This window comes from Euprymna scolopes, chromosome 1 (genome assembly GCF_053919585.1).
Source record: "Euprymna scolopes isolate OS-2025 chromosome 1, ASM5391958v1, whole genome shotgun sequence".
NCBI lineage: Eukaryota > Metazoa > Mollusca > Cephalopoda > Sepiida > Sepiolidae > Euprymna > Euprymna scolopes.
This window is the reverse complement of record NC_136482.1, coordinates 176,689,691-176,715,564: the sequence shown is the minus strand read 5'-3', so window position 1 is coordinate 176,715,564 and position 25,874 is coordinate 176,689,691. Positions and strand designations below refer to the sequence as shown.

Below are 25,874 nucleotides of genomic sequence, written 5' to 3'. Positions count from 1 at the left end.
TAAATAAAATAGGGCTAAAAGATAAATCCTTAATATACAAGATTTTTGGCACTTAGCAAAACCATATGTTTACTATCAGTTTTAGTTTCATCAAGTGACAGTAGTTAATGCCTTTTTCGATAGACCTATTTAAACTTACTGGTTTCTGGAGAGCCAGGGTCTTATTTGAAGATTTGTTCTGAGTGAAGCAGTATCAAGTGTTGCAGTCATTTTCAAATCGTTTTCTTTCACTTCTGGTGTCAAATAGACACGCGCGATTTTGACTCCTCACCCTAATTCTCTTTTTTATGAAATTTCACTGCTTAGTGGCTTTCTGCCTGAACATACTTGTCCTTTTCTTCAGATTATAAATTGCAAATAAAAGTCATTTGATACCAAAGTCAGAACAACAATTCACAAAAGACAAATTCTTATTCAACACTGAAAATCACTCTTTTGTATTTAGATTTCCTCATTCTGTTCAAACTTGGGATAGACATTTACCCACTATCTCATATATTCCAACCGAGAGATTTTTTTAAGATTCTAACCATCCCTTTAAGTGCAACTGTTTGAGAATCTTTTGCACTTGGTTCACTGGGTATATTTGCTAGGTAGTTTTTGAAATTATTTTACATGAGGTCTATTCTTCTGATAATTACTAAGATTGTTTCTTTATGAAACATTAAAGAGAAAATGTTTCTTCAAAATTCCCCCAGCCTTTTATAATAGTCGACTAGCCAATCAATACATGTTGCTTCCTTAAAAAAATTAAATAATTTTTGCCTTAAACAAAAAATGCTGTTGCAATATGTTGTATGTTTGTGGTAAGAAAAACTATTATTCAATGTTACAGACACAAGCAACTCTACTTCATCTAAACTACTCACACAATTTTTCATATAATCATAGATTACAATAAAAACAATTTTTCTTATACACACACTTTTTTTCTCCTCTTCTCAGGTACAGTTTCAATTTAATTACTTCATAGTAATGTGAAAGTATATAAACAGAAATATTTTAGTCAACGTTAAAAACTTTATTGCATAAAGTTCTATCAAAAATTATTTCTCAAATTTACCTGGTGAAATCGGTTTTCAGTGCTCCCGTTCCAGCATATTGTTTAGAAATGGCATCTGCATTGTCAGCCCATACTAAATAAAACATCAGTGAATATTCAACAATTAAAAATAAAGTCAGTCATAATCATAAGAACATGAAATATATTTGAAAATTTCATTATTTTTTTTGTTTGTGAATCAACAGTTTCTTTTTGTATGAATAAGCATATTTATTTTTTATTTTTTTTACTAGTTTGATTCCATTGTTGGCATTGGTTTATCATAATCATTTTTAGACTCAAGAAGGACCATGTGAACTTTGGAAACATGCATAGTGAAGTGGTGTTATAGACAACAGGATTCAAATATGGTACACAGAGTTGTCAGTCCACTGGCTTATATATATATATATATATATATATATATATATATATATATGAGATTTGTTGTTGGCGCCAACATTATTAACAACTTCAAAATGTTTTTGTTCCCCCCCCCTAACTTTTTTTTTTTTTTTTTTTATTATTCAAGAGCAATAAGCTCTTTTTGTTTTTCAAATGAATAGATTGACCTTATTTTTTTATGGGGCATATTTATTTATTTATTTTTATTAAATATTATTTTACATGTATAAAAGTATATATATATATATATATATAAGCTAGTAGAATGAATATCTGTGTGTAAAATTAAAAATGGCATAAAAGATAAAATAAAAAGTAATTGCAACTTCTCTTCGAATTTTGTAATCATGCCCAAATGCATTTTATTTTCTTTTGGTGGATTGACATGTTGCTATTTCTTCTGATGAGTTAAGGGCAAAATAGATTCAGTGATTGATATAATAATTAAATGAATGCTTTTGCGCTACGAAACAGTTATCGTCAAGAATTGTAAATGTCAACATAATTAAAAGAATTGTAAGATGATCAACATCATGAAATTTGGAATATAGACTTTTGTCATTTGTTATGTATAATGGGACGATTCTAATATTTTTCTTGATTCTGATACAATTTCCGATTCTGTATTAAATTCCTGATTCTGATCCTTTATAAATCTCCAAATATTTAACCATAAAGTTGTTATTTTTCACGATTACCATAAAAGGACATGTTAAATGTTTAGGTATTTTCTTAAACGTAAAAATACCCTTGTGAGGGATGATCTATCAGTTTCAGTTATACTGGTAGTTTAAAATCAATAAATTTTCGTGATTTTATCATTACTACCTGCAGTAAAAAAAATTTGCTTTAAACAAAATCAAATAAAAAAAAAGTCCATTTAAAGAATCATTTTTGACATCAGAAAATCGGTACAATTTTTTCTGATTCCGATTAATCGTCCTAACACTAATACATATATATTTTTTACTTAAAATCAGTTAAAATCTTTAGGTTTCACTACTGACTTTTATTAATAAAAAAAAAAAAAAAATAATAATAAAAAAAAAAAAAAAACACTATCTACTAAAAACAAACAAAAAATAACAGTTCCTCTTAAAAGTGTTATGACTAGGGATAAAAAATATCCTAGTCACCTGCTCTTTCTTATAAGTAAAATAAGAGATTTTCTATATATTCACAATTCAAGGAGGTGGGTTTCAAAACTTTGTTACAACATAGCTCGAACATGTGACTACGGTTCATACATATTTAAGGAGAGCAAAACTGGTTGGTGTGTGTTGAAGCTTCAAGTTGAAATGCGAATACTCAGCAGTATACTTGTCAACTCACAAGTTGTTGCTATCTGACACGGACTTCTATTATTGTACCTAACAGAATAACAGAATTCTATATTTTATATCTGTGTATGGTTTTCCACTTGATGATACAAAAATACCTAAAATACTCTCAGGATTGAAAATATATCTAAAGAAAAACACTACCCCTAAAAAAGAATTTAGGGGTTAATTTTCAGAAACCTAATATGCTTAAAACAGTCTGGAGGGTCAAAGATTCATCTACAGAAAATTTCATGCACTTCTGTCAGATATTTTTTATGTGATTGGAAATGGCACTTGGAAAATTATTATAACATTCATAACTCCTTTAACAATTTTTAGATGTGTCACAAATCAAGCATTAAATAAATTTATTTAGTAGTAAAAAAAAAAATTTATTTCATGGACACAAATCAATGTAAATCTCATTTATGGACTCATTTGATAGAGATATCAATTTAAAAACAAAACATTTGCTTTTTTTTTTTCAATTTAAATCAAAGTAACATTATTTTTAATCTATAATATAAAGTGCAACCATCAGTATGCGTATCTCACTATTGAAAAACACTCAACAAAACCCCTATAAAGTTGGTATGTTTTTAAATTTGTGTAACCCTGAAAAAAAAAAAAAAAAAAAAAAAAAAAAAAACATATCTAAAATTTAGAAAAAAAGAAAAGATACTTTTTTAAAGAGAGGGGAGTAGTCAAATAGACATTTATATTATTTAATAAAGAGAACTGAGTTTTTTTTTCACAGTTATTTCCCTTATACAGATTAGAGTTATGTGTATAAGTCCAGAGAGAGGAATGGGTTGGACAAAGAGAGGGACAGAAATAGTGTTACTTTTGCTCCGGGCAATATTGGGTAGCCTTGCTAGTTACCAATAAAACACAAATATTATTTTTCTAGCAATAAAATATAAAATTATTTATACATTTCTAAACAAACAAAAATCACTAATTTTTACCTAAAATATTCGATTATTGTTTTAAAACATAGAATGTAAAAAAAATGGGTTTTTACAGAAGAAAAGATAATGCAGAATCATAATTTTCTAGTTAAATGATCACAAACATATTAGAAATTAGTAAAACAATGAACATATAAATAAAGAAATACAAGATCCATTTTAATATAGACACAAATTATTAAGACAAACAGGAAAAATAATATAAGCTAAAAGAAGGAAAATATTGACATACCATTTTTTAAAATATCATTAAACATTGGGAAATGTATTATTAATTGGCCTGGTTCCAAGATTTGAAGTCGCTAAAATAGAAAGAAAAAAATTGTTTTGTTTAATTTATTTGTTTGATGCTGTATTTTAATAAAAAAAAAAAAAACCAAAAAAAAAAACATTTAAAGTGAATTTAATTAAGATTTGATGAAAAAAAATCAAAACTTTATTTTTCGAATTGGATCTTAGAGATTATTAATAAAACCATGTAAATATATTCATATTTGAATTATATTTCATTAAAAAATTAAGAAAATTCAACTTTAAAAAACTATCCATAATAGAGTTAGTAAGAATCAACATTTTTAGATGGTTAATCTTCTGATATATGTTCCAACGTAATCAGTCTTCTCATCAATTATGTTGCCATTTAAATAAGTTCATATATCTTAGTTTCCCAATAGAATACAATCAAATGTTAGTCTACATTTATAACATTATATACAGGGTGCAGCAGAAATATTTTCTACATTTTAAACTTTCAACTATATGTTGATAATGAACTTATGCAACTACAAATGATATTTCAATTTAGCTAATAATTTGCCATTATTTCCAGGTACCATCATCAAGCAATATGGTTTGGACTGGTGTACATCGTGCTTTTACTGCGGAAATGTTTTTGAGGAATGGTAAATCTTTAAGTGCAACACAGAGAGCTTTCCAAGTTCATATACAAGTTAGAACGGCATGATGCTATTCCAGATAGAAAATCAATATAGCTATGGCATATTCACGTTGACACACAGGTTCCTGCTGGATCACCGAAGTTAAGCAATGTTGAGCCTGGTCAGTACTAAATGGGTAACCATTTGGGACTTTCAGGTGCTGTATGTGCTCTACGCTTATCTCGGCATTGTTTCCAGTCGTCCTGGTCTTCTCCTTGCCACTGGCCTCAAACAGTGCCAATTCAGGAGAGATGTGGTTAGAGATTGCGCAACCCTTGCCTCACAATTACATGTGCTACTGCCCCTAAGGGGTATCCTTTGTCTTTCAAGACTGAACGGAAGCATGGGGGATGGGGAGATAGCTATGGATTACAAATTTCAGAACTACAGGTTTGGCACTTAAAAGAAAGTCACCTGAAAGGCCTGAAAGTGCTCGAACGCCAGACATTATTGAAGCTGTGAGACTTTCTATTACTCAGTCTCGTATACATTCAGCTCGCAAACATGCTTTGGCGTTGGAATTGTCTGATCGAACACTCAGAAGAATTCTACACACTGATATGCAGTTCCATCCATACAAATTAATGATTGCCTTTTTTTTTTTTCTTTCTTTCTTTGAAGATTGTAATGTTGGATATGGAGCAGCTGCCAACAATTGCCTAGATCTCTCTTGCACTTGGTTTACCAGGAATATTAGTTAGGTAGGACTTCAGGTTCTTTTTCATAAGCCCTGTAGCACCTATAATAACTAGCATGATTTATATCTCCCTAAGATTCCAGTTTCGTTTCATAACTGTACGAGCATGATTGGGAAGATCGCATTCTTAAACTGTAGGGGATATTTCTGCCACACATTGAATAAATGAATATCTGTGGTGATGATGCAGAGAGACTAAGGGATAAGCAGCCACAATTAGCATGTGCTCGATGCAAGGAAACAGTGAGCGTATGCAGGCAAAAACCTAAAACCATTTGATTTTGAGGTATCATGCAAATAGGTTCTGTCTAGAGTCTAAAATAGCTCTTTTTTTTTTTTTGCTTAATGATCAGTTCATTTTTAGACACCACATCGTCCATATATGTTTTGAACAAGTGTTAGTTTATCTCTTTTGTTTATTATTGGTGTTATATACTGAGGGAGGGTGTATAATGAATGTATATATGTCTGGTGTATATATGCGTGTTGTCTATTACGAGTCTTAACTTATTAGTGTTAGATGTTCTGATATGTGATTCGTCTAGTGTATTCTCTATTGCATGTTGATGTGTGCATACATATATTAACAGTTTATAGACAGGGTGTAAACAAGAGATGGACATGGTTGTCGGTTGGAACACCAGCAAAACACAAATACCTCAAATCTTCATTCCACGCGTCCTGAAATTAAAAGTGAATTTCTCCGAAAGTGAAAACACTCAGATGTGAATTATATTTTATATGATCATTGATTCTTTGCTGGGTTCCTTTTCAGAGTTGGCACGCTTTGAATAAGACTACATTTTGCTAAGTTGCCCCCTTCTGACTTCCATGGGCATCCTGTCCAAAAACTCTTGTCTGTCTGCTAACGCATTGCATATCAAACTTATCTCCCTCTCAACTAAAACTCTGCGTCTCAAAATCTATTTTTTCCATTACGTCATCACTACACGTAGCCTAAATATCCTTGCTGGGTTTTTGTCACGTATCTTTGTTTATATTATGGTTAGCTTAAATTCTATCTATCAAATTAACAAAGTTACCATTTTTGTTTATGCTTGTTATGAAAACTAATATTCCTTTCTGTTAAAACATTTTAACATAAGTAATTTTATCTGTAAATATTAATATCGACCATAATAATCGTCGACCAGCACATCTTTCGACGTTATCTGACCAATATCTAACATTGGTTTTTGGATTGTTGTTGACGAAGAGAAGAAAAAAGAATTACCAATGCCGCCGATATAAAAAAAAATCTGCGTTTTTCCTGTTGTTGGTGAAGAGAAAGAACTACTTCTGCTGATATTAGGAGTGAACGTCTTCCCTTTTATTGGAGAAGAACAAAAGAAAATAATCCAGCTCTTTGCGTGAATACTGAGAGTCAACATCCTGTATGTTCTTTCAACTCTAAATAATTTAAGTGATTGAAATAGGAATTAATTACCCAAACACATCTTTCAATATCATAAGAAAAAAAAAAAAAAAAAAAAAAAAAAAAAAGACATTGGTACAAGGGAACTAAAAATGTGGAATTTACTATCATAATAAGATAGTGATATAATTTTAAGACAAGACCAAATTTATTGAATTTCCAGTACAAGATATTAAATGGCCCTTGTACTCGGCTGGTCTGAATATCACATTTTAAACAAAGGCAAAACTTGACTGCCAAAACGAAATGAACAACTGATTTTTAGATGAGCAATTATCATACCAGGTAGAATGAGTATGCAAGTATACAATGATAAAGCAATGATGTAAAAAGAAGAGTCATAAAGACAAATAAGCATGCTAGACGGCAGTTCATCATTCCTAATAATAGGTTGGAGAAAATGTGTTTGTTCTATTTCTTTTTCCGTATAGAATGTATCTGTATATAAAATAAAAAATAAACTTAGCATCATTTGGATTATTCAGACTACTGTTTTTATCTTGAGTATTATTCTCACAGCGTTTCACTTGGTGTAACCCTTGACCTTCTTCATGCGTATCTTTTAAACTCTGGAATCTTTAAAGAATTTCAAATGGAACCTTTTATTTAGTCCACAGGAGCAGCATGCTTTGATTCCATCAGTTATTTTTGTTTTTAGCGATATTACTGTTGACCTTGTTCCATTATCCATGACTGGGTTGAAGTCTTATGTAATTTCGCAATTCAGAAACAAAAAGCAACTTATTTAAAATTAAAATATTGTAATTGTTTCAATTGAAAGAATGGAGCAAATATTGTATAAATATTTAACAAAAAAAACAAAAAAAAACAAAACAAACTTATTAAAGACAATGTTTTCAATTACACATCTTCACTCCAGTTAGTATACAGCAAAGATATAAACGTGAAACGTTTGTCACATTTCTGAAATCAAAATCCTAGCCATATTGCCAAAGTTAGGGAACTGACACACCATTTTAACTTTGTTCTTTAAGCGTCCAAATCTCCACCTGTTAAGATTTTTTTTCTATATAAAGTTTTTCTTCCCTATTCTGATTGGTCAATTGATGTCACAGTTCAACCAATCGAATCTGACCTTGTACTTTTTTTTTTTTAATTTATTTATTTTTAAAAAATTTTTTTGGGAGTCACCCCTAATCAAGGCCTTTAGGCCACTCGAGGGCAAAGGTTAATGAATGTAAGACGGTAGTGTAGTAATTGTTAATGGTGTAAATTGGGTAGAATTTGCATGCTCCCCTAGATGTCAAAGGTGATGAGCCAAGATTTGGTATGACCTGCCACAACACGATTGTCCATTTTTCTCAAAGCCGAACTCATTAATCACTTTAACTAACGAAACAATGGACACTATCACAGCTATGCGCACTGCAACATCATTCAGAATTTATTACAATTTTACTTGTTTTGTTTTTTTTAATAAAATAAATAGTTACTCACCAATAATTGGTCCTGTAAGATATCTCTTGCCAACATGCTCTGGACTACATTCGTTCTATCAAGGCAGTCCATACAATTAGTTCGGAAAACTCCTTTCTGTTTTAACACCGTACTACCATCCCGATTGGCCATGAAATAACTGAAAAAATTTAATTAAAAAAAAAAATAAATATTAAAAGAACAAACAATTTCTTTGTTTTTTTTTAAACTTAATTCTTTGCACTGAATAACTTTTGGGATAAATTAGCACAAAACTAAATCTACAACTACAGATTTTTTGATCACATTAAAAATAGATCATGTGCAGAAAATCTGAAAAAAAAAAAAAGAAAAAAAAAAAGCAGGATGAATTCAGAAATAATAGTAAAAGAACAAATTCAAAATGGATGAATTTAATAAGTCTACTTGATGAAATATTTAAGTACATTACTAGTATAAATTCTGTGAAATTATATGTACATACAGGATGAGCCAAAATATTAATGTTTGTAAAAGCGTAATAGGCAGACTTCAAATCTGCAAATCAAGAAGGAAAACAGTTTGAGCACTTGCATTAATAAATAACATTTAATCTATATATTAATACAATTGCATGTGTTATTTTGTGTGTTACGTTTACATCTTTTTTCCTCTGAGTAATTGTCATTTAATTGTTATGACCTATTTCTTGTAATGCTAGCTTTTTTCTAGTCCAATACCGGCTTCCATCTTATCTCGAAATTACTTATAACGGCACCAACTTACTTTCGGAAGAACCCCCCTCCCCCTCCCATCAGCCTTTTCTTTTATATCGTAAGCTTCTTAAAACGTTACTAGCTTAAGTTCAGAATAAAATCACGATTTTCTTTTAACGGCTGATTTCAAAAAAAATGTTTTGAACGCTACTAACTGAATTTCTTTCAATACAGTTTGCAATTTGGAGACGGAATTGTTTTTGTTGAGATAAGTGATTTCAATCATGCTTTTTATTTTAGATTTAAAATATTAACAACTCCATTTTATTTCAGTATTTAATTTGTGTATTTCTGTTTTATTAAATGCTAGTTTTTTTCTAGTCCAATACCGGCTTCCATCTTATCTCGAAATTACTTATAACGGCACCAACTTACTTTCGGAAGAACCCCCCCCCCCATCAGCCTTTTCTTTTATATCGTAAGCTTCTTAAAACGTTACTAGCTTAAGTTCAGAATAAAATCACGATTTTCTTTTAACGGCTGATTTCAAAAAAAATGTTTTGAACGCTACTAACTGAATTTCTTTCAATACAGTTTGCAATTTGGAGACGGAATTGTTTTTGTTGAGATAAGTGATTTCAATCATGCTTTTTATTTTAGATTTAAAATATTACCAACTCCATTTTATTTCAGTATTTAATTTGTGTATTTCTGTTTTATTAAATGCTAGCTTTTTTTTTTTTTTTTTTTTTCCTCGTACATATGTTTATTTATCTACCGCGTTGATAGCAAAAATTACGAATTATACTCATTTTTAGTTCGTGTGAGGGGAATCTATCACCATACTTTCCCTTAAACACGTCTGTTGGACTTTTATTAAGTACAATACTTAATAGTTTTTTTTTTAATGGAGAGTAGAAAACGCATTGTGGATGCGTTATCGGCAGCTCCTGTTACTCTCGCTTCTTCTTATTTGTCCCTCAGTCCTCATTTTTTTAAATGAGTGATTTTTCGGACAAAGGGAGAAGAAAAAGCTGTTTTCTAGGTTGGCAGTATTTTTGCGAACAGTTGGCTGAGATGGCGGAAATTTTCTGTTTCTATGTCTATCCTTGTAGCCATGTCACTAGTAAGGGTGCTGGAGGTAAACGTTTTGTCTGGGCTGACGTTATCCGCCTGATAGTCAGGGACCCGAACCTTGGATTAACCACTAAGGAGGCTGTCCTATCAGCAGGTGCAAAGTACTGGGGCTGCTGTATTGCCATTTGGTGAATGGATTCTGGACCATGCAGTAGCTTCTGGTGGGGCCTCTCGATGCCATACTAGTGGGTAATTGTTACGGCTTTACCTTATCATTAGCTACAAATAAAAAAAAAAATTCTTCGTTTCTTTTTCTCTCTTAATTTCCCCTCTCTGTCCTGCTCTAAGTAAATCTGTCGACCTAGTCCACAAATTCCAAAATTTCATCATGACAAGTTTCAAGAAAAAATACACGATTAAACCCGGTTCTCCAACTTCCAACGTAGACCCCTACTACCATGTCTCCTTCTCCAACATCAGGGGTCTTCGTTCTAACCTTCCAGAGGTTGAAACCCAATTACAGGAGACTAAACCAGACCTTTTATTTTTAAGTGAAACTGGCATTGGACAGGCTATTTCCCTAGATGAGTTTGCAATTTCAGGATACTCTAACTTAACTTCTAAATCTGACCCCCAAGATCGCCATGGGCATGGAATATGTGCCTATATTAAAGATAGCTTTCCATGTGGGAGGGACATCTCCAGGGAAGATCCTAACTTACCCTATATGTGCTTCCGGGTTGCTTTAGCTCACACTACTGCATTTATATTTACTCTCTATCGCCCCCACAACAGCGGAGTTACTATCTTTCAAAGCATATCTGAGAAAATTGACCAAGTCCTTTCTACTTATCCTTCAGCTAACGTTCACGTATGTGGAGACTTCAATGTTCACAACGTCGAATGGTTGACCAACTCAAACAAGACCGATGATGAGGGGAGGTTCTGTCATGATTTCTCCATTGCCTATGACCTCACTCAGATTGTTCAGGAACCTACCCGTGTGCCCGATAATGACGGCCAGTATGCGAGCCTACTAGACCTTTTTCTCACAACTTGCCCTGAACTATGTTCAGTTTCTGTTCTGTCGCCTCTTGGATCTTCCGACCACTCTGTTGTATCAATTAAGATAAAAATGAAATGTAATAAGTCCCCAGACGTACCTCTTCATCGTACAGTATATCGATACACTAAGGCTGACTGGGATAGCTTCCGTACATTTATATCTGATCTACCTCTGCATTCCATGTTTAAAAAGGATGTGTCCTCTATAGTATTAGACCTAACTGAATGGTTAATTGTAGGTATTGACCATTTCATACCCTCTAAAAAGTTTCAGCAAAAACCTAACAGCCAGCCATGGTTCTCTCCAGAATGTGCTGCTGCCATTGCGCACAGAAATCACTTTTTCCACTGCTTCAAACGTAATAGATGTATGGAAACTAAAGCCGTTTTCAGGACTGCCAGCAACCATTGTAAGAAAGTAATAAGGAACGCAAGAGTGTTGTATGCTCAATCTGTTAAGTCCAAAGTAGCTGAGCAGAGGCTTGGTTCCCACCAGTTTTGGCAAATAGCAAACAGAATCCTGAATAGAAGCGTGTGCTCCATCCCAACTATTATCAATGGACCTGAGGTAATCTCGTCAGCATCAGACAAAGCCAAACTTTTTGTCAAGAACTTTGCAGCTAATTCTACCCTTTGCGACCAAGACCGCCAACCTCCAATATTTCCTCCTGTATCAGAAAACACGCTATGTAATATACGTATATCTGTACGTGATGTTGCGAAGCTAATCAAAAACCTTGATTCGAGTAAAGCAACTGGCCCTGATGGTATTCCAATTATAGTACTCAAAAAACTTCAACTTGAATTAGCGCCCATACTTACAAAACTGTTTAAACGTTGTCTTAAGGAGAATAGTTTCCCATCTCCCTGGAAAATCTCATCAGTATGCCCTGTATTTAAGAATTCAGGTGATCGCTCATCCCCCTCTCAGTACAGGCCAATAAGTCTCCTCTGCGTCATGAGTAAGTTGCTAGAATCTGTGTTAAATACAGAAGTAATCAAACATCTCAACAAAAATAACCTTCTTAGTGACACTCAATATGGTTTCCGTTCTGCTAGATCTACAGCAGATGTCCTTACAGTTATATCGCATAGGATTAGCAAATCTCTCGACGGTGGCAATCTTTCTAGGGCAATTGCTCTTGACATATCTAAAGCCTTTGATAGGGTATGGCATAAAGGTTTACTTCATAAGATCGCTAGCTATGGTATAGCTGGAAAAGTCTTCTCAATTATTAAATCATTTCTTTCTGATAGGTTCATAAGAGTAGTAGTTGAGGGGCAAAAATCAGAAGCTCACAGTATTAATGCCGGTGTCCCTCAGGGATCCATCCTGGGCCCAACTCTTTTCCTGATCTACATTAATGATCTTCCAAATCATATCCTTACATCATTTGTAGACATTTATGCTGACGACACTACCATTTATGGTAGCACATCTAAGACAGTAAACGACCAAGTTCTCTCCAATTCTCTCTCCTCTGATCTTGAGCACGTAGTACAATGGGGAAAGGAGTGGCTGGTTACTTTTAATGCATCTAAAACCAAGCTTCTCTCTTTACATCATCAACATTCTAATTCACATTTGTCATCAATTGAAATGAATGGCTCTCGTCTTCAGGAGGCCTCAAGTTTTGACAAGCTTCTGGGCTTGACCATTACTCCTGATCTTAAATGGAACACGTATATCAAATCTGTTGCCAAGGCCGCTGGAAAAATGGTGGGATCTTTCTATCGATCCAGTAGATATCTCACTGCTGTTGCTATTCTCTACCTATATAAGAGCCAGGTACGTCCAAGGATGGAATACTGTTGCCACATCTGGGCAGGAGCTGCTAGAAAGGACTTGTCCTGCCTTGATAGAGTTCAAAATAGACTTCGTAGCCTCGTAGGAGATGTCGTTTTCTCCTCCTTGCAACCTCTATCTCACAGAAGAGATGTTGCGAGTTTGTCTCTGATGTATCGTTATTTTCATGGAAAGTGTTCAACTGAGCTTCATTCTATGGTCCCCCCTCGCCAAACTTTCACAAGAAACACTCGTCTAGCTGTAAACACTATCAATAATTTCCCCCACTCTTTATCTGTGCCTAAACCTAAACGTAGATTCCATGAACAAAGCTTCTTTCTTAGAACTGCACGCCTGTGGAATTGTCTTCCGTTTTCCTGCTTTCCGGCTGACTACAATATGGTTGTGTTCAAGTCTAAAGTAAATAAGTTCTTGATGAGCCGTTCCATATAAGTTATTAAATTTACCAAATTTTCATTACTAATGATTACTATATTGACCAATTTCTACTGTACACTCTTTAACCCTTATCCTTGAGTGGCCTCTGGGCCTTGATAATGTGGTGATGCCTTTGTAAAAAAAAAAAAAAAAAAAAAAAAATTTCTTGTAATAAATAATTTTACCAAGAATTTTTCATAAGTTTTGGTTTTGGTTATAGCTGATGGCACTCAAGTTATATATATTTTTTTTCTTCATAAGTTTTGGTTTCGGTTCAAGCTGATGCACCCAAGTCATATGGATATATTTCTTTTATTTTTTGAAATCACAACTTTATAATTATAATATATAAGAATCAACAGAAAATTGACTATAATAATATACAAAATATGCATAAAATTTAAATATCATATTTAAGCATATTTTACGACCAGACTATGCTGAACGTCCCTGCTAGCTTAGATAAATACTTTTGCAGTTTTAACAAAAGAACTACAATAATATCAGGGCGTATCCATTTATGCTGAACATTTACAGAATGCCAACATCAATATATTACATATGAATGAGTCCCCCTGTGGAATTTCCACAGGTCCCGCTAGTTTTCATTAATATAATTGTCTTATTACATATAGTTGTAAGTATATGTGATGGCTAAATGTTTTTTTTTTTTTTTTTTTTTTTACTGTTTACCTACTTTTGGCTCACCTTATATATATGTATGATGATTTAAATCAGTTTTAAGTTACATTCTAAATAAAAAGTATACACAAATGTTTACAGCTGTTTTAAGGCAATGTTTATTTTAAATAATACGATGACACATAAAATTTTTCCAAACATTGGATCATCTTCAGAACAGAACTTTAGTTAGTACTCAGAAAAACAAACAATATTTAAAAAGTCCAATTTTCACTAAAATCAAAGTAAAAATGACAAAAATAGACTCATTATTAAATTAATTCCACATCACATTGCATCTTATCTTAAACACAAAAAAAGGATCAAGAGACACCAAGTTCTGACAGTTTGTATTAAAAAAAAAAAAACATAATTATGCATATATTAGAGATTAGGAGGGAACTTGAATGCCTACTAGATACTCTGCTCAAGTGTCTAAGTTTCTCTTTGTGTAGGGGTTTGTCAGAAAAACCTGACGTGAGGATACTTTTCGCTACAAATACAATGGCCTTTACATGGAATGGTGCACCTTCTCCAAGTGATGTTAACTCAAGTAACAACACGAAGCTGGATATTCCACCAGACAAGATGAATTCTCATCCTGGGATCCAATAAGACCAAGGGACCACAAGAAAGGTACATTATAACATATTTAAATTGTTGATTGAGAAGAGGAAAATTATGTTCGCGACTTTTCTAACTTAGTGTTTGCGAGGTAAAGAAGAACTTTAACAGAATATTTGAATATCTCATATAGAGATCAAACGTTACACCCCAGATTGGGGAGCCCCATTTGATTCCTGAAAACTTGGAGTGAAATAAAATGAAACAATAAGAATTTCTCAGCAAAATTAAAATTATGTGCATATTACTTTGAGTACATTACTTTGAGTAATACCATCCATGAAATAAATATTGGCAATGATCAAAACATCAAACTGAATCCCCATATCACTGAATGCACATTGATTCAAGTCGTCAATTTTAAAGCAGTTTTCATTTTATTGTTAATAAAAATAAACATGGCAAAAAGAAAAACAAAAACTGGATATAAATAAATTAAATTCTATAAGCAGAAAAAAGGCTGAAGAGTTGAAACTGAACCAAGGGTTTACTTTCAGACTTTCAAATCTCCTACTTGGTTCTTTACTCCTTACGTTATAGGGACAAGGTTTCTGACAAAGGGGAAATAATAACTATTTTCTGGGTTGGTTGTTATTTTGAGTTTGGTACATCAATATTTTTAATCCTATCATAGTATTCATCATCATTCAATTGTTAATTGATCCAATCCTTGAATATTTTGGGGCCCTGAGAATTGGTAAGACATATGTAAAAGAACAAAAAATTAAGTAGCAAAAAAAAAAAAAAAAAAAAAAAAAAAAGAAAAAAAAAAAAGGAAACAAAGAAATTAAGTAGAAAAAAATAAAAATAAATAGCTAAAAAAGAACATTTTAATAGCAAAAAAAAACAAAAAAAACATACCCTAATTGTTTTCTGTCTTCACTGATTTTATCCATCAAAATAGAAAGTCTATCCCAACGCATTTTTCGACACTCATGATGGAAGTCAAATGATTCATATCTGAAAAGTAAAAGAAAATTACCAATTATAATAATCCACATCATAGATTTATTTTTATGTATTTTTTGTAATACAGGCAGAACAGTTAATAGATTTTACTTCACCCAAGCTTTTTACATATAAAAGATTCCAGAAGTTTTTAAAAAACTTCCAATTACAAAGAATAAAATGCAATGACAAAAACATTAGCTCTTTTAGATACAAAACTCAAATAAAATCTTCATTGATAAAATAAATTTCATACATGCATAAACCCAAATTTTTTTTTCTTTCAGTATTAAAGCCAACAGAGTCATTGTTGAGATGGCTTGTGCCATGTCTCTGGTCCTGTCCAGTTCTAAGAGGTCCACCCTCCCAGGCTTTACCTTCTTCCTTTGAGAAAGGGATAGTTTATTGCTAATCACCTGGTACGCCCCTACCAGGGAATGATGATGGGACTGACCATTTTGCAGGTCAGAGTGATCTTCCTTTAGGGTGCTAGCTTTTCAAATCCAGCTTTCTATCCCTTGTGTCACATCACTGTGCTGTGGGAGAAAGATAAATAATTTCACAGATGCATACGAGTGTTTGAAAATGAAACATTCAGTTTTGAACATCTCATTTTAAGAGCTACAATTAGAATTACCATCCATCGAGGATTTGGATTCTTCATTATCTCAAAACCCTGTCTATTAAACAAGGATTTAAAAAACAAAGAAAAAAATCTGTTGGTGCTTTAAAAAAAAAAAAAAAAAAAAAAAGACTATTACATACATGTCATGTTGAAATTACTAAAAAATTCCCCCAGTTTTATAAAAAGCATAAATGAGTATATTAACGATTTGCCTTTTTCTATTTTGCAGATTACAATTATTTTATCACAATTATTAGATGCAGTACCTTCCCTTGGCTTTTAAGAGCTCTTTAATGTTATCAAATATGTAAAATTCTATCATTCGATAAATTTAATATTTCTACTCAATCATATTTTGACATGACACAATTGCGTAATAGTGCTTTTACCTGAAATGTATTTTTTAGAAATCCTATTATACTACACAAGCATCCTTTTGTTTATAACGTTACAATAATTTTATCAATAATTATCTATATATAAATACAATAGCGTGTGTTATTTTCTGTGTCATGCTTACATCCGAGTCATTTAATTGTTATGGATTTCCATTTCTTGTAATAAATAATTTTACCAAGAATTCTTCATAAGTTTTGGATTCAGTTTCGATTAGAGCTGATGGTACTTAAGCCATCTAGTTGTTTTATAAATAATTCTATCAAGAATTCTTCACAAGTTTTCATTTCGATTATGGCTGAAGGATCTCAAGTTTATATATATATACACACACACACACTCTTTTTAATAAGTTTCGGTTATGGTTTCCATTCAAGCTGATGCACCCGTCATATTTTTTTTATTTTTGAAATTGCAACTTTATAATATATAAAAATCGATAGAACATTAACTATAATAATATATATGAAATCTGCAAGAATTAAAATATATTTAAGCATACTTAACGACTGGGCTATGCCAGACTTTTCTGCTAGCCTATGTAAATACTTTTCTAATTTTAACAGAAGAGCTACAATAATATCAGAGCGTCTCTATTTACGCTGAACATATACATAATGCAAACATCAATATATTACTTATGAGTATTCTGTGGAATTTCCACAGGCCCCACTAGTTTCAATATAATTAAAATATAATGAGTGGATTATATTCATAGAAAATGTAACTTTTTTAATGGTAATCATGTTAATAAAAGATAAGAATTCATGTATTAAGTAGCTTAATTATGGGACCGTTTATGTGAGCATAAGCTTTATTCACTATTATTTATTGAAATAAAAAAATGCAATAGCTTAAAAAAATTATTCAGAAAAATTTGATTAAAATTAAATCCACTAAAATGTATAAATAAGTCAGCCATTTTAATCTTTTGTGAATAGTTGACAAAAAGAATGAGTTACTTTGTAACCATATCAAATTTGAAAAAAAAAAAAAAAAAAAAAAAAAAAAATGAGAAGCATTTAAACTGTAAAATACTACTTTTTGACTTTAAAATTACTAGCAATCTTCATGTAGTAAAAGATTGAAAGTTTTAGAAGCTTTTTACCTCCAATAGGTGTATAGATTAAAACAACATTATCCTAACAAAATTAGTTATAGTTTTATAACAAATCAGTTTAATTAATTATTTAAGGATCAAATCATACTGTAATAATTAAATTTAACTTTCAAAACCAAGCACTTATCCAGTTTCACCTCAATATAAAAAACTGCTTGTAAAAAACTGTTGGTATGAAGGGTTGCCCCTACATTGACTAAGGTAGATATGTGGGGTTACCCCCACATATGGTCTTTGCTTGCAGTATCTGTCGGAACAGATACTACACTTTGATCTTGTCACCCGGGCCGCAAAGGGCGGGGGCCAGTGTATATACATATCCCCCAGTTATTCATTTGATAAAAGCAATATTTAATGAGCATGGTTATTCATTTGATAAAAGCAATATTTAATGAGCATGGTTCTTCTTGCCAGGCAATGGGTTTACCTGAACCAACAGGTGATCCTCCAATAGATAATATGACTTGAAATACAAATGGGCCTAATGTTGAATTGTTAAACAATGAACAATTAGAGGTCTTTAATACTATAATCAAGGCTGTCATGGCAACTGAAAAAGAAGCCCCACACAACAATTGCTTCTATTTAGATGCCCCAGCCGGATCAGGAAAAACCTTTTTATTCAACATGTTATATGATTACTTCACCTCCAGTAGTACTGTAACCGCCACAGTATATTCAAACTACCTGTACCTTTGACAGAAACCAGTGTCTGTAACGTTTCTCCTGTATCAGAGCATGCTTCTTTTTTGAGAAAGGTAAAGGTATTCATCATAGACGAAGCCTCTATGATACCTAATCATGCACTGCTTGCTATAGATAGATGTTTACAAGATATAATGGGTAACGATAAAATATTTGGTGGAAAATTTCTCATACTTGGAGGTGACTTCAGGCAAATTTTGCCAGTAGTGCCACATGGATCACCTACATCTATTATAGACACCTGTCTTAAAAGATGCCCATTGTGGCATCATTTCAGTCAATTACAACTAACACAAAACGTCAGAACTAACATAAATGAACAGGAGTTTTCTAGATGGCTCCTTCATCTTGGTAATGGTACACTAACGAGCAGTCTTAATGACGTTCCTGTAGATGCCATAGATGTTCCTGATGATTCGGTATGTAATGGTTCTCTAATCTCAGAAATATTTGATTGCAGCCCTCAAGAAATGGAAAATAGAATCATCATGACTCCAAAAAATACAGAATGTTTAACAGTAAATATAGAAATTCTAAATGATCTTCCCGGAGGCATAAATACATATTTAAGTACAGATTACATCTCCGATGATGATGCTGAACTTCAAAATTATCCTATCGAGTTCATAAATTCATTAACTCCATCTGGAATGTCACCTCACTGACTTAATGTGAAAATAGGGGCAATAGTAATGCGACTGCGAAATTTATCCATAAATCAAGGACTTTGTAATGGAACTAGGATGAAAATAAAAGAATATCATCAAAACAGCATCATTGCTATTTTAATTAGTGGATCTAATAGAGGTTCCACAGTTATCATTCCAAGAATTTAGTTAAAGCCATGTGATACAAATGTTCCGTTTGCATTTCATCGGATACAGTTTCCAATACGATTAGCATATTCACTGACCATTAATAAAGCACAAGGCCAAACTTTTGATAAGGTTGGTATATATCTTCAACAACCTGTATTTTCTCATGGTCAGCTGTATGTGGCATGTTCAAGAGCTCGATCTAAGTACAGTGTGAAATTTAAGGTAATGCAACTGCATAGAGATGATAATCAGGGCAGAAAGTGTGGTGTAACATATACTAAGTTTTACCATGTTTACCGTGAAGTGTTATGAAAACAATTAGGAACAGCTATGGAATCTAAAAATTAACTTGGATGTAAATTTGATTTTGGAAAAAAAATTTTTTAATTGCTTTCCTTATATTTAAAATTCAGAATTTGATGAAAAAGTAGTGTACAGTTTGTTTAACTTTACTTAATTATATAACATTGACATAAATTTGATAGGTACAACCTACCTCACATAATTTTGATTATCAAAAAATCAAAATTTAACTGTACTTCGTAAGTTTTACAGAAACACTTCATTTTCTATGCACACAAGAATCTGAATATTATAACAGATTACAATGTTTTTATGGAAAAAACTTTTGTACAGAAAATTCAAAGTGTTCTATTTATATTATCAGGAAGTTGTGATGCATTAATTGAAATCTATATCAATAATTCGACTTAAAAAATATTTGTGAATTTCCAAATCTTCATTGAATAAAATTAAAAATAAATAAAAAAGTCTATTGCATATGTAAAAGTTGACGGTTGCTTATTTAACTTCATTAAAAGCTATCAAAGTCAACCAAGAGCTGCTCAATAGTCTGGCTTAATGGATCATTTATCAAGGAATGAAGATGGTTATTCTGGTGTACCAGTTATTCTACCATCTACATTTACAGGAAGTCCTAGGAATCTACAACAGCTTCATCAAGATGCAATGGCAGTTTTCTGTGACCTATTCATTACTCACACGTGTAATCCAAAATGTCCTGAAATACTAAACAACTTGGGGTCATCAGAACTTGCACAAAATCGATGTCAACAATGTCACACAGGTTTTTTTAAATTCACAGTCTGACTCCCAAGAACCTGCTGACTGACTACTATTCTCACTCCAAGCAGCTGATCGACGTCCCTGTCACCGCCTCAATCATCACCAGCACTTCCTGACAATATCAACAGCATCAGTTACGATCGCATTGACCTTCAATAGAAGTTTTAACTAAAGTTCTTTGTTCTACTTGCTTCCATACGTTCATTTTTGTAATATAACAATAAGGAATTTCTTACTGATGTGTTTTAAAAGATTTTAACTACCGTGGAATTTCCACGGGTTCTGCTAGTCTATATATTAATACGATAGCGTGTGTTCTTTTCTGTGTCACACTTACATCAGGGTCATTTCATTGGTATGTACTTTCATTTCTTGTAATAAATAATTTTACCAAGAATTCTTCATAAGTTTTGGATTCAGTTTCGATTAGAGCTGATGGTACTTAAGCCATCTAGTTGTTTTATAAATAATTTTATCAAGAATTCTTAATAAGTTTTGATTTCGATTATGGCTGAAGGATCTCAAGTTTATATATATATATATATATATATACATACACACACATACACACACACACATTTTTTAATAAGTTTCGGTTACAGTTTCCATTCAAGCTGATGCACCCAAGTCATATTTTTTTATTTTTGAAATTGCAATTTTATAATATATAAAAATCGATAGAACATTAACTCAAAAATAATATATATGAAATCTGCAAGAATTAAAATATATTTAAGCATACTTAACGACTGGGCTATGCCAGACTTTTCTGCTAGCCTATGTAAATACTTTTCTAATTTTAACAGAAGAGCTACAATAATATCAGAGCGTCTCTATTTACGCTGAACATATACATAATGCAAACATCAATATATTACTTATGAATGAGTATTCTGTGGAATTTCCACAGGCCCCGCTAGTTTCAATATAATTAAAATATAATGAGTGGATTATATTCATAGAAAATGTAACTTTTTTAATGGTAATCATGTTAATAAAAGATAAGAATTCATGTATTAAGTAGCTTAATTATGGGACCGTTTATGTGAGCATAAGCTTTATTCACTATTATTTATTGAAATAAAAAAATGCAATAGCTTAAAAAAATTATTCAGAAAAATAATTATAAAATTAAATCCACTAAAATGTATAAGTCAGCCATTTTAATCTTTTGTGAATAGTTGACAAAAAGAATGAGTTACTTTGTAACCATATCAAATTTGAAAAAAAAAAAAAAAAAAAAAAAAAATGAGAAGCATTTAAACTGTAAAATACTACTTTTTGACTTTAAAATTACTAGCAATCTTCATGTAGTAAAAGATTGAAAGTTTTAGAAGCTTTTTACCTCCAATAGGTGTATAGAGATTGAAACAACATTATCCTAACAAAATTAGTTATAGTTTTATAACAAATCAGTTTAACTATTTAAGGATCAAATCATACTGTAATAATTAAATTTAACTTTCAAAACCAAGCACTTATTCAGTTTCACCCCAATATAAAAAACTGCTTATAAAAAATAATTACTTGTGTTAAGTTTTAAAAAATGTACACAAAACATTACGAATTCATCAAGTATTTTTTAAACAAGAAAAAACATTTTAATGGTGAAATGTTTCATCCACCATTTTCTGCTAACATTAATGTCAATGGCCAAAGGACATAATTCAACAGTCATTTTGATAATATTGACTAGAAATGGTTTAGTAATCAAATTTTATTTTATTCCATTTTATAAAAACAAAAATACTGGATGAATTTGCATCAATTTTGGTGTACAGCCTTTTTTTTTTTTTTTAAATGCAACAACAGGTATGTATGTATGTATGTATGCAATAAAATTCATGTGGAATTATAATTTTTTAATATCTGGGTAAAACTAGATACCCACGCAAAACTCCATTTAAAAAAAAAGAAAGAAAAAAGAAAAGATAGCACAGTTAAAAAAAAAAAAAAAAAATGAAACCAAAATGAAAAAGTAAAAAAAGAAACAAAAATAACTTAACAAGCAACACTGGGTAGGTAGAGCTAGTTTGTGACTATAAATACCTGATATCTTTATTACCAGCATTTACAACCATTTGAGCAAAAGCCTTCTCGAGCAAATCCTCTGCACCTTTGTGATCAATCTAAGAAAGAAAAAAATTATTATTTTGCTTCAATATGTGGGATGAAGAGTTATGATTATATTCTTTCTATTCAAATAATGTAAACAAATAAATCTTATTACCTATTTTAATAATAAAAGAATTAGTCATTAAATGTTTACATAATATTCTTCCTTCTAACAAATAATACAAATGTTAGTAAAAATTTAATTTTATTAAAATCTTACTAACTTTCTCACTATGCTCATTTGATTATGGCCTTTTGATAGTAATAAGACTATACTAAATGGTTTCAGCATTGAAAAAAAAAAAAAAGGTTTTATGTAGTTTTCAGTATACAAGTAAAACTGGTCATCTCCAAGTATATGGACAGATTTCAAATATTGATATGGTTTCTCATGATGTATTCTAGTGACCTTTAGAAAAACTACATCCTTTCGAAGAATGGATATTCTGACAGATTAGGATGCTGGGAGACAAATGAAATGGACACATCTACGTACATTTAGAAATAACCAGTAAGGAGTTATATATATATATATATATATATATATATATATATATATGACAGGGAATACAAAAAATTAAAGTTATTTCCTAACCACCTTAGTCAGAAAAATCACAGCTAGGAACGACCTTTCTCAATAGAATAGGCTATACTAAAAAAAAACAAAATAATACACTTTTGGCTCCAAATTTTATAACCTTTGCATTTCGGAAGTTGTTTTCCTCTCAAAATGAAAATAAAATTAATACAAAAAAAATTAACTGATTTTGCAATGCAAACATGAAAAAAATTAAATACAGCTAGTTTGAAATCACCTAGCTAAATTTAATAGCCACTGAAACAATTTTTGTAGAAAAAACTGTATAATAATAAAATTCTCCATATAAATTTCTAGGTTTTATCTCAAATTAAATACTATTCTCTCTTATGAACTCTACAAGGTTTAAATGCTTACATTTACAAATGTAATTTCTGCACAGGTCTTCCTCCCCTTCTCTTTGTGGCCCTGTCGGTGGGGCATTAGAATACGCGACTGCCCCCCTGCAGAGGGTAAAAGTCCCTCAATGGGGGTCCTGGATATGACCTTAAACTATATCCAGTGGTGAGGCCCCAGCTTGTGGGCTTTGGGGAGTGTGGAGCCACCCTTTAATTACCATTGCTCCCAGGTCCACTCTGACCCGGAGTGGTAGTACCTGTTAGGGTCCCAACTATGGGTTAAATAGAAACCGACGTGAAAACAACAAATATATTCTATTAAAAAAAATTTTTCTTCAAAATCTTTGGATTCGGCATTAAATAACCCAAAAAGGGTTGATATGCCGTAAAACAACCAACCAACCAACCTTCTCTTTGACATGTTTATTTTATTAACTCATACATACAGCTGACTTTTGTATTTGAGGCTTGTTTTTCACTAACTTCATACTCCAATTAATTCTTGGATAGTTATGATCCCACTATTGCAATTCCACATATATTTTGACTGCCCTATATGCTTTCCCTTACATCACATTGTAGAAAATCTCCTATGATATAATAATTAGTCCAAGTTTCTAGAACTTATGGATTACTTTCTTAGTAATGCTCATAATTAGAGTCTAGTTCTCTTCAATTGTATAGAAACAATCCAATGTAGTTTTAACTTTTTCATTTAACCACACATACCATAAAAAGAATTCATTACTATTGTAAAAATTACTTATACTTAACTTTCCTTTTTTTGATTACTAGAAACGTTTTTTGACTTAATTTAATTTAAACTAATAAAATTAAGTTTTTTTTTTCTTTTTTAAAGAAAATGTTTTTTTATATGAACAACTTTTAATTTCACGTTAATATTGAATTAGATGAATATTGATATAGCTTGAATATATTTTGATTTTATAACTATAAAAATCATTTCTATAATTATAAATTTAGATATACGCAAATATTTTCATTTATTTTCATTTTCTTTAGCATCTTACATTATATTGTATTAGCATATAGCTCTGTTATAGTTAATTCAAATTTGCTTTTTGGAGGTGGGGAGCTTAAGGATTTGGTTGTAATTGCTGATTGTAATGTTTGAAACCATGAAAATACGTACATATCTAACCGAGTTCTCACACATATTTGTAAGATTGCATTAGTGTGTATACGTGTGTGAATTTGCGTAGAGAGTACATGCTCCCCTCCTCTTTCAGCTCGCGTCAATCCAACTGTTACTTATTTTAATCTTTCGATTTCATTTCGGGCTGGATATTAACCAGATGTAAATGTCTGGGTTACGGTAACCGCAATTAACCTAATTACCATTACTATTTAGTCTAAATAAGATTTTATATTTCATTTATTTTTTAATATTTGATGGGGCCATACAGAGTTTTTTTTCTCTCTTGCATTGGCTTATAATTTTAATATTTTTAATATATCAATTTTAATATATATTAATAGTATAAAAAAATTTTCAGTAAACTTTATATAACAAATTTTTCAGAAAATTCTTTTGTACAGTATGCTTGTTAGAATATTACAGTGCAATAGATTTTTTACCTTACTGGTTTTATGGATTGTCTCGTATACCTTATATGCATACATTTGAACATTAAAAACTCCATTTGGATTAGTTCTTTCCACATTGCCTTGGATTTTATGATTATGCATTTATATTTCTTCACTGAACCTAACAACACTATGGAATATTCTTTTTTTTTTTTAATCTTGGCTTCTTTTAGGATTTTCATACAATCTTTTAGTTTTTCAGTATCTATGCTAAATAGCAACATTTATGACTATCTATTAACATTATTTTGTAAAAAGAACAAACATTTTCTCTGATGATCATTTATTGAAAATATATGGATTAAGAAAACAACTTTAAATTTTTGTATTCCTTGTCAAATAATAAATGTCATAAAATTTAAAAAATTAACCGAATTTAATTCCAAATTTTCACTTATAATATTGCTCTATTTTGTATATTGAGCTTCTTTTTTATCTGGTTGGGATTGTCTTATAAATTTTGATAGTAATATTTATATAGACTTTAATTTTACAAGCTGTAATCTGAAAGTATTTCAAAATTTCAGTTAATTTACATACATATATATATACATACATATAATACAGATCTATATTGTATATATCTTTGAACTATTCAATTTGAGAACAAACAGTGCAACCACAGAGAGACAGTTTGATAGAGAAAAACATTAAGTAAATCTGCGCATTGACCACCCTTCCCACTCCTGAAGAAATAAATGAGACCGCATACAAAAATCATACCAAATTCAGGAGGATTTGTTTCCCATAACTGTAAACTTGTGTGTCAAAATGTTGTTGAAATGCATCCATCTGAAACAACAAGTTATAAATGAAATTATTCACATGATATACAAACAAATAAATAATATGAAAAACAACATTTTTATGAATTTATAAAAAGCAAAGACGTTTTCTAAACTGG

The 25,874-nt window shown here is 31.3% G+C and overlaps 1 protein-coding gene across 1 annotated transcript in view; it reads right to left on the bottom strand.

The window, feature by feature from the left end:
- LOC145277742 (phosphatidylinositol-3-phosphatase SAC1-like) overlaps window positions 1-25,874 on the bottom strand; it is an 86,377-nt gene that overhangs the window by 19,953 nt on the left and 40,550 nt on the right. Inside the window, exons 9-14 of the mRNA XM_080129460.1 lie at window positions 25,694-25,762; window positions 22,361-22,440; window positions 15,475-15,573; window positions 8,269-8,407; window positions 3,973-4,042; window positions 1,064-1,136 (exon numbers count right to left, since the gene is read on the bottom strand). Of these exons, the coding sequence (XP_079985586.1) occupies window positions 1,064-1,136; window positions 3,973-4,042; window positions 8,269-8,407; window positions 15,475-15,573; window positions 22,361-22,440; window positions 25,694-25,762 (530 nt within the window). The remainder of the gene's footprint in view (window positions 1-1,063; window positions 1,137-3,972; window positions 4,043-8,268; window positions 8,408-15,474; window positions 15,574-22,360; window positions 22,441-25,693; window positions 25,763-25,874) is intronic.